The sequence below is a fragment of the Oncorhynchus clarkii genome, chromosome 12 (assembly GCF_045791955.1).
Source record: "Oncorhynchus clarkii lewisi isolate Uvic-CL-2024 chromosome 12, UVic_Ocla_1.0, whole genome shotgun sequence".
Classification (NCBI taxonomy): Eukaryota; Metazoa; Chordata; class Actinopteri; order Salmoniformes; family Salmonidae; genus Oncorhynchus; species Oncorhynchus clarkii.
The window spans coordinates 16989927-17006266 of record NC_092158.1 but is presented as its reverse complement, the minus strand read 5'-3'; the positions used below and the strand labels follow the sequence as shown (position 1 = coordinate 17006266).

General features: G+C 43.1%; 2 protein-coding genes across 2 annotated transcripts in view; one reads left to right on the top strand and one right to left on the bottom strand.

Moving 5' to 3' along the window:
- The window catches only part of LOC139422782 (E3 ubiquitin-protein ligase Praja-2-like), a 158015-nt gene that overhangs the window by 57527 nt on the left and 84148 nt on the right, over positions 1-16340 (bottom strand). The window lies entirely within an intron of this gene.
- Positions 1-16340, top strand: part of LOC139422779 (alpha-mannosidase 2-like) — a 54670-nt gene that overhangs the window by 35701 nt on the left and 2629 nt on the right. The window contains exons 14-21 of the mRNA XM_071174117.1: positions 3417-3647; positions 6731-6853; positions 7112-7226; positions 9046-9179; positions 10534-10675; positions 11174-11307; positions 14134-14325; positions 15546-15659. Coding sequence (XP_071030218.1) covers positions 3417-3647; positions 6731-6853; positions 7112-7226; positions 9046-9179; positions 10534-10675; positions 11174-11307; positions 14134-14325; positions 15546-15659 — 1185 coding nt within the window. The remainder of the gene's footprint in view (positions 1-3416; positions 3648-6730; positions 6854-7111; positions 7227-9045; positions 9180-10533; positions 10676-11173; positions 11308-14133; positions 14326-15545; positions 15660-16340) is intronic.

The following is a 16340-nucleotide window of genomic DNA, read 5'->3' as shown; positions in this document are numbered from 1 at the left end:
GTGACATGGTGCGATGAAAGAAACATACAGGAACTCAAATCCTTCTGTTCACCTGATTTAGAATTCCTCACAATCAAATGTAGACCGCATTATCTACCAAGAGAATTCTCTTCGATTATAATCACAGCCGTATATATCCCCCCCCAAGCAGACACATCGATGGCTCTGAACGAACTTTATTTAACTCTCTGCAAACTGGAAACAATTTATCCGGAGGCTGCATTCATTGTAGCTGGGGATTTTAACAAGGCTAATCTGAAAACAAGACTCCCCAAATTTTATCAGCATATCGATTGCGCAACCAGGGGAGGAAAGACCTTGGACCATTGTTACTCTAACTTCCGCGACGCATATAAGGCCCTGCCCCGCCCCCCTTTCGGAAAAGCTGACCACGACTCCATTTTGTTGATCCCTGCCTACAGACAGAAACTAAAACAAGAGGCTCCCACGCTGAGGTCTGTCCAACGCTGGTCCGACCAAGCTGACTCCACACTCCAAGACTGCTTCCATCACGTGGACTGGGAGATGTTTCGTATTGCGTCAGATAACAACATTGACGAATACGCTGATTCGGTGTGCGAGTTCATTAGAACGTGCGTTGAAGATGTCGTTCCCATAGCAACGATTAAAACATTCCCTAACCAGAAACCGTGGATTGATGGCAGCATTCGTGTGAAACTGAAAGCGCGAACCACTGCTTTTAATCAGGGCAAGGTGTCTGGTAACATGACCGAATACAAACAGTGCAGCTATTCCCTCCGCAAGGCTATCAAACAAGCTAAGCGCCAGTACAGAGACAAAGTAGAATCTCAATTCAACGGCTCAGACACAAGAGGCATGTGGCAGGGTCTACAGTCAATCACGGACTACAGGAAGAAACCCAGCCCAGTCACGGACCAGGATGTCTTGCTCCCAGGCAGACTAAATAACTTTTTTGCCCGCTTTGAGGACAATACAGTGCCACTGACACGGCCTGCAACGAAAACATGCGGTCTCTCCTTCACTGCAGCCGAGGTGAGTAAGACATTTAAACGTGTTAACCCTCGCAAGGCTGCAGGCCCAGATGGCATCCCCAGCCGCGCCCTCAGAGCATGCGCAGACCAGCTGGCCGGTGTGTTTACGGACATATTCAATCAATCCCTATACCAGTCTGCTGTTCCCACATGCTTCAAGAGGGCCACCATTGTTCCTGTTCCCAAGAAAGCTAAGGTAACTGAGCTAAATGACTACCGCCCCGTAGCACTCACATCCGTCATCATGAAGTGCTTTGAGAGACTAGTCAAGGACCATATCACCTCCACCCTACCTGACACCCTAGACCCACTCCAATTTGCTTACCGCCCAAATAGGTCCACAGACGATGCAATCTCAACCACACTGCACACTGCCCTAACCCATCTGGACAAGAGGAATACCTATGTGAGAATGCTGTTCATCGACTACAGCTCGGCATTCAACACCATAGTACCCTCCAAGCTCGTCATCAAGCTCGAGACCCTGGGTCTCGACCCCGCCCTGTGCAACTGGGTACTGGACTTCCTGACGGGCCGCCCCCAGGTGGTGAGGGTAGGCAACAACATCTCCTCCCCGCTGATCCTCAACACTGGGGCCCCACAAGGTTGCGTTCTGAGCCCTCTCCTGTACTCCCTGTTCACCCACGACTGCGTGGCCACGCACGCCTCCAACTCAATCATCAAGTTTGCGGACGACACAACAGTGGTAGGCTTGATTACCAACAACGATGAGACGGCCTACAGGGAGGAGGTGAGGGCCCTCGGAGTGTGGTGTCAGGAAAACAACCTCACACTCAACGTCAACAAAACTAAGGAGATGATTGTGGACTTCAGGAAACAGCAGAGGGAACACCCCCCTATCCACATCGATGGAACAGTAGTGGAGAGGGTAGCAAGTTTTAAGTTCCTCGGCATACACATCACAGACAAACTGAATTGGTCCACTCACACAGACAGCATCGTGAAGAAGGCGCAGCAGCGCCTCTTCAACCTCAGGAGGCTGAAGAAATTCGGCTTGTCACCAAAAGCACTCACAAACTTCTACAGATGCACAATCGAGAGCATCCTGGCGGGCTGTATCACCGCCTGGTATGGCAACTGCACCGCCCTCAACCGTAAGGCTCTCCAGAGGGTAGTGAGGTCTGCACAACGCATCACCGGGGGCAAACTACCTGCCCTCCAGGACACCTACACCACCCGATGTCACAGGAAGGCCATAAAGATCATCAAGGACATCAACCACCCGAGCCACTGCCTGTTCACCCCGCTATCATCCAGAAGGCGAGGTCAGTACAGGTGCATCAAAGCTGGGACCGAGAGACTGAAAAACAGCTTCTATCTCAAGGCCATCAGACTGTTAAACAGCCACCACTAACACTGAGTGGCTGCTGCCAACACACTGACACTGACTCAACTCCAGCCACTTTAATAATGGGAATTGATGGGAAATGATGTAAATATATCACTAGCCACTTTAAACAATGCTACCTTATATAAATGTTACTTACCCTACATTATTCATCTCATATGCATACGTATATACTGTACTCTATATCATCGACGGTATCCTTATGTAATACATGTATCACTAGCCACTTTATACTATACTATGCCACTTTGTTTACATACTCATCTCATTTGTACATACTGTACCCGATACCATCTACTGTATCTTGCCTATGCTGCTCTGTACCATCACTCATTCATATATCCTTATGTACATATTCTTTATCCCCTTACACTGTGTACACGACAGTAGTTTTGGAATTGTTAGTTAGATTACTTGTTATTACTGCATTGTCGGAACTAGAAGCACAAGCATTTCGCTACACTCGCATTAACATCTGCTAACCATGTGTATGTGACAAATAAAATTTGATTTGATTTGATTTGATTTGATTTGATTTATTTGAGGCAGTATCAGGTAGTATCAGACAGTATCAGGTAGTATCAGTCCGTATCAGGCAGTATCAGGTATTATCAGTATCGGTCAGTATCAGGCAGGTAGTGTCAGGCAGTATCAGTCAGTATCAGGCAGTATCAGGTAGTGTCAGGCAGTGTCAGGCAGGTAGTGTGGCAGTATCAGTCAGTATCAGGTAGTATCAGGCAGTATCAGACAGTGTCAGGCAGTATCAGTCAGTATCAGGCAGTATCGGGTAGTATCAGGTAGTATCAGGCAGTGTCAGGTAGTATCAGGCAGGTAGTGTCAGGCAGTATCAGGTAGTGTCAGGCAGTATCAGACAAGTCTGTGTATGGATGCAGAAACCCAAAGCTGTGGTCTTTTTAGTTTGGAATAGAGATTGATCACCAATGTATTACCATTTTGTGGTGAAACAGAGACGTTTTCTGTTTATGCTTTCTTTTCACTTTATCTCATGTATTGGTGTTTTCTCTCCCGGGCAGTTGTCCTTCGTAGCTCAGGTGCCAGCGCTGGGTCTTGGGCTGTACCAGTTGAGTACGGCTGTGAGCGGCGGGGCGGAGACGGCAGAGTATGTTTTCCTCAGGCAAGGCGGCGAACTATCCGTCAACATGAAGCACTTCACCGTCAACATCCCCCAGGACGCCTCCACCCCCCTCAGCATCCACAACCCCCACATCCAGATCTGGAGCTCCCCCACCACCGGCCTGATGGAGGTAAGCCATGCACAGCACAGCATAGCAAAGCTTAGCACAGCTTAGCACAGCACAGCATAGCAAACAGGGCCTAAAATGAACACCCAACACCTGCCAAATCCGGCTAGATTTTGGCATCAGCGGGTAAGACGTTCATTTCACCAGCCATGTTGGCGAGTGGCCAGGGCTCCACAGTGCAAGCATTTCACTCGCATTTGTGAATATAAATCATGATCACATTTATAGTCAAATAAATGTTGCAGTTGCTGTTTTCAAAGTATTTCTGCAGTTTTGTTTTATAACTGCTAAATGAATCGCATAAAGTCAAAGAACTACAAATCCCACACAGTTTATCTTGTGCTGCAACACTGCCTGGCTGGGGGCTGTGCACACGTGAAGAGCTAAGTGAAAGATTTATTTTTAGAAGCGCTGCACGCAGGCATACAAGTCGGTCTAACTTACGTGAAACTAAAGTTTACTGAAGTGAAACTTTGTCCTTGCATTTCTTGGCTATTTACATGGTCTTGTTCACAAGCTAGGTCGTTTTTTCGATGTTTGAGTTTCAACCGTTAGATAAAAGAAGACAACGCTTCTACTAGTCAAACTCAATCTCACAGACACAAACATGACTCCAGACACGCTGCCGCGGTAACCTTGAAACTTTTTGTCTCATCTGTGATATTTTGGTTAAAAGACACAGGTCACAAAAAAAATTCTGAAGTAATATACCACATTACTTCTTACTAGTAATACATTTCTTGTTTTAGAAACATTACAACGCATGCTCATATGATTTTTTGTGTGTTTTGTTGGTGTAATTTTAGCAGGGGAAAAATATTTTGGTTGGTAAAAAATCTGAGTGGCTTGTAGATTTTTAAAACTACCTACCACAGTGGTTGGTGGACCAAAAAGTACATTTTATGCCCTGATAGCAAAGCTTAGCACAGCATAGCACAGCACAGCAGAGCACAGCATAGTTCAGATCACAGATGTTTTATTGTCACATACACCAGATAGGTGCAGTGAAATGTGCTGTTTTACAGGGTCAGCATTAGTAGTACGGTAATGCATAGCACTGCACAACACAGCATAGCATACATAGTAAAGCATAGCACTACACAGCAGGGCATTGAACCAGAGTCATAAAGCGTATAGTGACTGTGACCCATAGGGCATTGCACTGAAAGTTCGCATGGAATATATCACTCTTCTAGACTGTCAATGGGGCTGACCGGGTATCAAACCAGGGTTGTCTGTGTGACACAAGACTACATTATTCCTCTGAGCTAAAGCCTAGGCATTAGTTGTGGGATGTCATACGAGCCTTCCGGTCTCAGGCATGAGTACTCATCACATTGTTCATCAAATCAGCTCAGCTACAACAACACACGATACAGAAGGTGTCTTATTATTATACCGGTAGCTCTGTTCGCTCTCATCATGGATGCCAAACTGTCAGTGTAATGGTGATGATGTACAGTGGGCCAAAAAAAGTATTTAGTCAGCCACCAATTGTGCAAGTTCTCCCACTTAAAAAGATGTAATTTTCATCATAGGTACACTTCAACTATGACAGACGAAATTAGAAAAAAAATCCAGAAAATCACATTGTAGGATTTTTAATGAATTTATTTGCAAATTATGGTGGAAAATAAGTATTTGGTCACTTACAAACAAGCAAGATTTCTGGCTCTCACAGACCTGTAACTTCTTCTTTAAGAGGCTCCTCTGTCCTCCACTCGTTACCTGTATTAATGGCACCTGTTTGAACTTGTTATTGGTATAAAAGACACCTGTCCACAACCTCAAACAGTCACACTCCAAACTCCACTATGGCCAAGACCAAAGAGCTGTCAAAGGACACCAGAAACAAAATTGTAGACCTGTACCAGGCTGGGAAGACTGAATCTGCAATAGGTAAGCAGCTTGGTTTGAAGAAATCAACTGTGGGAGCAATTATTAGGAAATGGAAGACATACAAGACCACTGACAAATCTCCCTCGATCTGGGGCTCCACGCAAGATCTCACCGCGTGAGGTCAAAATTATCACAAGAACGGTGTGCAAAAATCCCAGAACCACACGGGGGGACCTAGTGAATGACCTGCAGAGAGCTGGGACCAAAGTAACAAAGCCTACCATCAGTAACACACTACGCCGCCAGGGACTCAAATCCTGCAGTGCCAGAAGTGTCCCCCTGCTTAAGCCAGTACATGTCCAGGCCCGTCTGAAGTTTGCTAGAGAGCATTTGGATGATCCAGAAGAAGATTGGAAGAATGTCATATGGTCAGATGAAACCAAAATATAACTTTTTGGTAAAAACTAAACTCGTCGTGTTTGGAGGACAAAGAATGCTGTTGCATCCAAAGAACACCATACCTACTGTGAAGCATGGGGGTGGAAACATTATGCTTTGGGGCTGTATTTCTGCAAAGGGACCAGGACGACTGATCCGTGTAAAGGAAAGAATGAATGGGGCCATGTATCGTGAGATTTTGAGTGAAAACCTCCTTCCATTAGCAAGGGCATTGAAGATGAAATGTGGCTGGGTCTTTCAGCATGACAATGATCCCAAACACACCGCCCGGGCAACGAAGGAGTGGCTTCGTAAGAAGCATTTCAAGGTCCTGGAGTGGCCTAGCCAGTCTCCAGATCTCAACCCCATAGAAAATCTTTGGAGGGAGTTGAAAGTCCGTGTTGCCCAGCAACAGCCCCAAAACATCACTGCTCTAGAGGAGATCTGCATGGAGGAATGGGCCAAAATACCAGCAACAGTGTGTGAAATCCTTGTGAAGACTTACAGAAAACGTTTGACCTCTGTCATTGCCAACAAAGGATATATAACAAAGTATTGAGATAAACTTTTGTTATTGACCAAATACTTATTTTCTACCAAAATTGCAAATAAATTAATAAAAACAATGTGATTTTCTGGATTTTTTTTCTAATTTTGTCTGTCATAGTTGAAGTGTACCTGTGATGAACATTTGCAGGCCTCTCTCATCTTTTTAAGTGGGAGATACTTGCACATTTGGTGACTGACTAAATACTTTTTTGCCCCACTGTAAGTGTTAAATCCCGCTGTCTTCTGACTGACACCCTCAGAGATTGAAGCTGAAAGAGAACGGCTCAGAACACCAGATCAAGGTGGAGTTTGCATGGTACGGCACAACCAGCAACCGAGATAAAAGTGGAGCCTACTTGTTCCTGCCCGACGGGGAAGCCAAGGTAATCTGACACCTTTATTAAACGTGATTGATGCTCCTTTGTCAACGTGTTTCATTGTAGCTGTACTGAAACCCTGTGAAAAATAAAGGCTTCAGCTCTTACAGTTGTTCTGCTCCCCCAGTTTCCCGCTCTCTCTTCGCGCCCTTATTTGTGCTCCCTTACCAGCATGCTCTCTGTAGGAGGTATTATTGGCAGAGGATGGATAGGACATGGTGTTAGGAGTGATTTGATTCCCATTGATTTTCTGTTCTCCTCCAGATGTACTCTCCCGCCCGGTCTCCAGTGATACGGGTAACCAAAGGATCTGTGTTCTCTGAAATCACCACTACCTTCGATCACGTGACACACACTCTACGCCTGTATAACGTTCAAGGTAAGGATGGAAATTGTGTGTGTGCGTGCATGCATCTACAATTGTAAACAGTGGTGGGAAAAGTACCCAATTTTCATACTTGAGTAAAAGTAAAGATACCTTAATAGAAAATGACTCGAGTAAAAGTGAAAGTCACCCAGTAAAATATTACTTGAGTAAAAGTCTACAATTATTTGTTTTTAAATATACTTAAGTATTGTAAGTAAAAGTATAAATCATTTCAAATGACTTACAAATTTATATTAGTAATTACAAATTACTTATATTAAGAAAACGACACTATTTTCTTGTTTTTAAAATGTATCGATAGTAGGGGGACATTCCAACACTCAGACATAATTTACAAACAAAGCATTTGTGTTTCGTGAGTCTGCCAGATCAGAGGCAGTAGGGATGACCACTGATGTTCTCTTGATAAGTGTGTGAATTGGACCATTTTCCTTTCCTGCTAAGCCTTCAAAATGTAACAAATACTTTTGGGTGTCAGGGGAAATGTATGGAGTAAAAAGTACATTATTTTCTTTCCGAATGTAGTGAAGTAAAAGTTGTCAAAAATATAAATAGTAAAGTACAGATACCCCCCCCCCAAAACTACTTAAGTAGTACTTTAAATTATTTTTACTTAATTAAGTACTTTACACCACTGATTGTAAAATCAACTGAAAAGCAGTACATACATGCATGGGACCTTGGATAGGTAGAGAGTAGCCTACATGTATCAGAGATAGAAAAACAGAACCTTAAGATAGCAAAAGATCCTGAAATGTTTCTCTGTGGGAGAAGATCCAAAACCCTATTCATCTTTTCATCTGTCTGTAGATGAGCTACATGAAGATTCACTCAGAGAGAGAGAGAGAGGTTTAGTCAGTGCGATACCATTGAACGGTTGCTTTCATAGAGAAAATTAGTGATGTTGGGTTGCGTGCTTGGTGAGAAAGAGGAAGCTGCTGTCATGCTACCCAGGAGACAGAGACCCTGAGGGTCCACATGTCATCTCACAGAAAAACAGTCCTTAATTGGACCCACCCATGCTGATTTTACTTAAGATAGAGAGAATGGTTTCATTGCCTATTTTGACCTGAGATACAGCTACAGTATACAGCTTTTAGGAGATAAGGTTGCGGGACTTATTACTAGAGTTACACCATTATGTTGGTCTCATATTACTGTATTTGATGGCTCAATGTTCAGACTCAATTTTTGATTATAATTGTATGAAAAACTGCGGCAAATTTGTTCAACAGTTGTTTTTTTCGCCCGGTGGATTAATTAAATCAAACAATGTAAGATGTATTCCCCAAAAAATGATTTTGTGTACTAGGAGACCTTCTGTAATAAGACTATCATTAATACCGTAATTGTAAATAGGAATTTGTTCTTAACTGACTTGCCTAGTTAAATAAAGTTTAAAAATAAATACAAAATAAAAAAATACCTCAAGCCAGGCCAAAGAAAAAGGAAACTTTTTAATATGTCCCATAGCCATGAATAGGAACCCAGATTTTAAAAAAAATTGTCACTATAATTTTGGTCGTAAATCCAAAAAGTTATAAAATGTGAAGAAAAAAAGATCCCGACTATGCTTTACCACAGACCTTTCCTATAACGTCTCCTCCCTGAGAAATGTGTAGCAGCACCTCTGCCTGAGTAATACTGTAAGCACCACAGCATAGCGGGTGTTCAGTGTAGGCTCTATGATTGAGTTGTCGTTCTCTCTCTCTCTCTCTCTCTCTCTCTCTCTCCCTCTCCCTCTCCCTCTCCCTCTACCTCTACCTCTACCTCTACCTCTACCTCTACCTCTCTCTCTCTCTCTCTCTAGGTGTGGAGGGCCAGGCAGTGGAGATCTGTAACTTGGTAGATATAAGGAGGGAGTTCAACCATGAAATTGCAATGAGGTTAGCATCAGATGTGGACAGCAAGGATCGATTCTTCACAGACCTCAACGGATTCCAGGTACTGTTACTGTATGACACAGATCTCTGTTTCTCTCTCTCTTTCACTCTCTCTCTTTCTCACTACCACTCTCTCTGTTCAGGCACGGCAGTGCCGTTCAATGAGAGAATGTTCATTTGTTTCGTACACACGGAAGGATAAGTGTAGAGGTTAATCGTTCACAGCTGTACAATTAGTTTATTATTGTGTCATTTTAACGTTAAATGGCTCCTTGTGTGCTTTAGTAGGTTTTTAAGTTATCTGAAAGAGGGCAGGAGATAAAACTGACATCTGTCCCCTCGCCCCGACCTGGGCGCGAACCAGGGACGCTCTGCACACGTCAACAGTCACCCTCGAAGCATCATTACCCATCGCTCCACAAAAGTCGCGGCCCTTGAAGAGCAAGGGGAACCACTACTTCAAGGTCTTAGAGCAAGTGACGTCACCGATTGAAACGGCACTAGCGCGCACCACCGCTAACTAGCTAGCAATTTCACATCGGCTACACAAAGAAACATAGAAAACAGAACCATGTACAGTATACTAGCTATAGCCCAGAGCTCTGCAGTACACCAGCTACTGTCACACATTCCAACCCAAAAAATACTGTTTCTTGCTACTGAACTGGCTTGTGCTTGGTCAATTATGACATGATTAGCAATTAACTATGATAGAAATGGCTATTTTGTAGCATTAGCTTGACATTGGAACTAGCTGAATGGGGAAATATTAGCTGTCCAAGTTCCCAGAAGGGACTTCATTGACGTCTTCCATTTTGTGTCATGACATAAAGTTTTGAATTGTAAACAAAAGCTGAAACGATTTGAATTTGTTTGTGGGAGAATCTTCAGACAGATCAGTATTTGAGCGCCTTTGCCAATTCGATACGCTGCCATAGAGGCTGCCCCCCCCCCCCCCCCCTCAATCTCTATTTGCATGTTTTTGGCAGTCTGACCTTGATTTCAGGGATTAAGAGGGATTTACTGCCATCAGAGATGAAACGCAACTCAATGCTTAACGCAAATTAAAAACAACAACTTACTTGAACAGCTTCCCGCAGCCATTGTAGTCAAAACAAACTGGTCGGCTTAATTAAGATAAAGATCCCACTCAACACACCTGTTCTCTGGTGATTCAGTATGCTTGGGGCCAGGAGTTTTTCCCCTACAAGAAAATCTGGGTCCTCGTTAAAGTCTAGGGCTCTGAGTTTTTCCTGGTCAGGTCACATGGTCAGGAAGTACTCCTGATGCTATGTCATAGCACTCTTGTTTCTCAAGTACCCGCATTGCGCGCCGAGGCTCATTGCACTTCAGTCCATAGCGTCACTGTATAAAGCGTGGGTATTGTGTAACCATGCTAGGTATGTTGTCTGCAGATACAGCCCAGAAGAACCATGTCCAAGCTTCCCCTTCAAGCCAACTTCTATCCCATGACCAGCATGGCCTACATCCAGGACCCCGGTACCAGACTGACCCTGCTCACTGCACAGTCTCTGGGCTCCGCCAGCCTTGTGAGTGGTGAGTGCAAGCCGGTGGATTTGTTTTCTGTTGTCTATTGGAAGGGCATCAGTACTTCAATTCTCCGGGAAAGATGACATCCCTGCTCGATTCTAAGCTTGCCATCTGTATACCAGTGGAGGCTGCTGAGAGGAGGACGGCTCATAATAATGTCTGGAAAGGAGCTAATGGAACGGCATCAAACAAATAGAACCCACATGTTTGATGTATTTGATACCATTCCACTCATTCCACTCCAGCCATTAACACGAGCCAGTCCTCCCCAATTAAGTTGCCACCAACCTCCTGTGGTGTATACAGTACATAATGTCATCAGCTATTTCGGCACCAGGATGTGAAAAGAGAGGGAGAAAAATGAGTAAAGTTTCTATAATGCTGTTTCTGGCCAAGCTTTAAAAGACATAACGTTCTGTACTTTGATGAATTTCTCCTATGTGACCAGAAGACAACGTGATATGGAAATATTTCTGAAGATAACTTTTGATCTTTCCCCTCCAGGCCAGTTGGAGGTGATTATGGATCGTCGGCTGAACCAGGATGATAACCGCGGGCTGGGCCAGGGTGTCCTGGACAACAAAGTTACCCCCAGCACTTTCCGCCTGCTCCTGGAGAAGAGGGCCAAGACCGATGGGGTACTTTCAACAGGAGTTTGAGATTGAGCTCTGTAGTTTGTAATTCTACTGTAGTTTACTGATGTTCACTGACTTTTGAAGGTCAATAACGGAGACTTGATTAACACTAGAAAAGCCTTGGCTCAGGGGACCCCCCCCCCCCCCTTTGAGCCAATGACTTGTTTTTTGGAGTATATGTATATAAATATATGCTATTGGAAAAAGTGTCATTTGATTGTGTTTATTAAGGTCTTAAGTAACATTATAATACGAAATAACAATTATTTCAAATAACATAATGGTATTTTCATTAGGTTATGTTACTTTCGGCTATATGGAAAAAACACTAAAACACCAAAATTCAAGAGTCAAATCCATCACAAAGAAATCCATTAGAATTTTGTTTTGGCAGGTCTTAAGAAACATTATATAAATAAGGAAATGTTTTTCAAAAGAACAGAATAACATATTTTAAGTTGTATTACCAGTCTTTGCTTAGTAGGCTGAGCTGTGCTGCTCATGTGGTAAACAAATGGAACAGTGGTTATTCTTGGAAAAAGTGATACTTTGAAATAGAGCTCACCTCTTGAATTTTGAGAGTTATTTGACAAAGGTAAGTGTTTTAGAAACTTCAGAATCCACTCTTTCTGATACTAGATATAAATCAAAACATCTTACTTGTGTGTGACTCTGTAGGATTTGAAAAAATGACTTTTTGGCGCTCCGTTTCCCTGCCTCTGTGTCAATTCCATGCTGTGCCCATCTCTTCATCTACAATTTGTCAATTGATAATATTGTCACCCATCAGACTATTGTCAATTTAATCTTGTCTTTAGGCTAACTCTATTATTATACAGTGCCTTGCGAAAGTATTCGGCCCCCTTGAACTTTGCGACCTTTTGCCACATTTCAGGCTTCAAACATAAAGATATAAAACTGTATTTTTTTGTGAAGAATCAACAACAAGTGGGACACAATCATGAAGTGGAACGACATTTATTGGATATTTCAAACTTTTTTAACAAATCAAAAACTGAAAAATTGGGCGTGCAAAATTATTCAGCCCCCTTAAGTTAATACTTTGTAGCGCCACCTTTTGCTGCGATTACAGCTGTAAGTCGCTTGGGGTATGTCTCTATCAGTTTTGCACATCGAGAGACTGACATTTTTTCCCATTCCTCCTTGCAAAACAGCTCGAGCTCAGTGAGGTTGGATGGAGAGCATTTGTGAACAGCAGTTTTCAGTTCTTTCCACAGATTCTCGATTGGATTCAGGTCTGGACTTTGACTTGGCCATTCTAACACCAGGATATGTTTAATTTTGAACCATTCCATTGTAGATTTTGCTTTATGTTTTGTATCATTGTCTTGTTGGAAGACAAATCTCAGTCCCAGTCTCAGGTCTTTTGCAGACTCCATCAGGTTTTCTTCCAGAATGGTCCTGTATTTGGCTCCATCCATCTTCCCATCAATTTTAACCATCTTCCCTGTCCCTGCTGAAGAAAAGCAGGCCCAAACCATGATGCTGCCACCACCATGTTTGACAGTGGGGATGGTGTGTTCAGCTGTGTTGCTTTTACGCCAAACATAACGTTTTGCATTGTTGCCAAAAAGTTCAATTTTGGGTTCATCTGACCAGAGCACCTTCTTCCACATGTTTGGTGTGTCTCCCAGGTGGCTTGTGGCAAACTTTAAACAACACTTTTTATGGATATCTTTAAGAAATGGCTTTCTTCTTGCCACTCTTCCATAAAGGCCAGATTTGTGAAATATACGACTGATTGTTGTCCTATGGACAGAGTCTCCCACCTCAGCTGTAGATCTCTGCAGTTCATCCAGAGTGATCATGGGCCTCTTGGCTGCATCTCTGATCAGTCTTCTCCTTGTATGAGCTGAAAGTTTAGAGGGACGGCCAGGTCTTGGTAGATTTGTCTGATACTCCTTCCATTTCAATATTATCGCTTGCACAGTGCTCCTTGGGATGTTTAAAGCTTGGGAAATCTTTTTGTATCCAAATCCGGCTTTAAACTTCTTCACAACAGTATCTCGGACCTGCCTGGTGTGTTCCTTGTTCTTCATGATGCTCTCTGCGCTTTTAACGGACCTCTGAGACTATCACAGTGCAGGTGCATTTATACGGAGACTTGATTACACACAGGTGGATTGTATTTATCATCATTAGTCATTTAGGTAAACATTGGATCATTCAGAGATCCTCACTGAACTTCTGGAGAGAGTTTGCTGCACTGAAAGTAAAGGGGCTGAATAATTTTGCACGCCCAATTTTTCAGTTTTTGATTTGTTAAAAAAGTTTGAAATATCCAATAAATGTCGTTCCACTTCATGATTGTGTCCCACTTGTTGTTGATTTTTCACAAAAAAATACAGTTTTATATCTTTATGTTTGAAGCCTGAAATGTGGCAAAAGGTCGCAAAGTTCAAGGGGGCCGAATACTTTCGCAAGGCACTGTATGTGTGAAATGAATTTAGAAATAGTTTTGGTGTAGTTTCGATGGGCCATCAGCTACACAGGCTTACTAACGGGGAATGAGAGCAGTGGGGAAAAATGACATGTTGACATGACATTTTGTTAGCGATATTAAGATTTTAACAATGACAGAGTGTTATATAGACTTATTTAGGAAAAGTCAAGGACGGGGGGACATGACTTTAAAAATGGCAGAGTAAAAAAAAAAGTACATTTGTTTTGCGTTCACATGACGCTCTCATCTTTTGTAGTGTTAAGACATTCGGGTTAAAACATGGTCATGTATTACTTTATGATCATTCGTCTCTTTTTCCCCAGAGTATTGTCCTAATGTCCCTGGCTCTGCTTTGATATTTCTAGGGGGAGAAACCCTCACCCCTCAGCTACCCGTCTCTGCTGAGTCACGTGTCGTCGTTGTACCTGAACCACCCTCTGATCTCCATGGCTGTCAGCACGGAGGCACAGTCCCTGTCCTTGTCCGCCTTCACCCCGCTGGCCTCATCGCTGCCCTGTGACATCCACTTGGTCAATCTACGCAGCATACAGTCCAAGGTAATGCTACGGAGTTCTTCCTTACAACAAGCTTATGCTTTACATTGTTACTCGTATATCTGTGTCGTAAGGCTTTAATTACATTGCATTTACATGTTGTTTTGTAGTGATTTAATCATTGCTTTGTATTTGCATATCCATGGAGTTGAGACATGAACCGTTCCAATTATGTAGCTAGTAACAAAAAACGCTCAGATCATTTGCTACTGTATGTAATAATATTTTAATACAACGTTGTTATTAGAGTAGTTACAGGGTTACTACACCAGAGCAACTTCATAGAAAGACTAAGAGTTACCAAGTTTTCGAAAGAGATGACTTTTACCGCTGTGTTCTCATAGTCATGCTGTTTATTAAGATCCACCTTGGCTGTATTGATTTAAACCTACCTGGTTTCATCTCTTGTTTGTTAGGACAAAACACACACTCAGCACTCCTCCATTAATTGTCTTTATATCATCTCTGTAAATACACTACATCTCTGTGTTGTACATCTTCTATAATCTCCTACTTTGTTGTCGCATGCCCCGTTAACTCTGATGATAGAGCTGTCTCTCATGTTAAAGATCGAGCTAATTGTTCCGCTAAGAAGGGGAATCTGCTGACCAATTTGCTCAACTATCGATTGTAAAGACATGCTCTGACATCCAATTTGACTCTGAGAACAAATCAAAAGAGGAGACGGTAGCGTGGAATGTGTTAGAGACGAGGGCTTTGTATGGATTTACACGAATACTCACATGATGACACCACTGCCACTACTACCAGCCCACTTAGTATGCACTGTGGCATCTCTCCATTTACTCAGCCAGGGACTGTGGATGGAAAAGAAACACCATTTCTGGAGGGAGGATGAAATTGACTTGGACTTGTGCTGTCAGCTAGTAAACTACAGTAGTTACCCTGTTTTAGAGTCAGACCTGGGTTTAAATACGATTTGAAATCTTTGAAATACCTTAAGCCTTTGCTCTCGCCTTCATGGAGTTCCAGATAGGAGTGTTTGCAGTGTTGAAACTACTCTATTGGTCCATTAAGCCAGTCAATTTTTGAATAGTATGTGAACCCAGGTCTGTTTTAGAATCAGCTCCTCGAACATGGCTGTGGAAATGCAGCTGACCTGTGAAAGGGTGGTCTCTATAATTGCTCCAGTGTTGAGGCTGGGGGGGGGGCGACAGTTGGGGTCTTTGTGGGGACTAAATAATTTGTCACTGGTCCTACAGGAGGACGGGGGTGGTCCGTCGGACGAGGCGGCTTTGATTCTGCACAGAAAAGGCTTTGACTGCGCCTTCTCCAATAGGAATACAGGGCTACTGTGTGCCACCACGCAGGGGAAGGTAAACCTGCCACACACATGCCGACACGCTGACACACACACAGGAGCACACAGGCACAGGCATAAACACACAGAGAGACACCCGTGCATGCATGCACACAAACACGCACATGCACATCAAAATGAAAGAGATATACTGAAAAAAAATTAACTCAACATTTGAAGTGTTTCATGAGCTGAAATAAAATATCCCAGAAATGTTCCATATGCAAAAAAATAATTTCTCACAAATCTGTTTACATCCCTGTTAGTCAGCATTTCTCCTTTGTCAAGATAATCTGTCCATCTGACAGGTGTGGCATTTCAAGAAGCTGATCAGCATGATCATTACAGAGGTGCACCTTGTGCTGAGGACAATAAAAGGCCACTCTAAAATGTGAAGTTTTGTCACACAACACAATGCCACAATGTCTCAAGTTTTGAGGGAGCGTGCAATTGGCATGCTAACTGCAGGAATGTCCACCACTGTTGCCAGAGAATTGAATGTTCATTTCTCTACAATAACGTCATTTTAGAGAATTTGTCAGTACGTCCAATCAACCTCACAATCGCAGATCACATGTAACCAATCCAGCCCAGGACCTCCAATTCCGGCTTCTTCACCTGCAGGATTGTCTGAGGCCAGCCACTCAGACAGCTGATGAAACCGAGGAGTATTTCTGTCTGTAATAAAGCCCTTTTG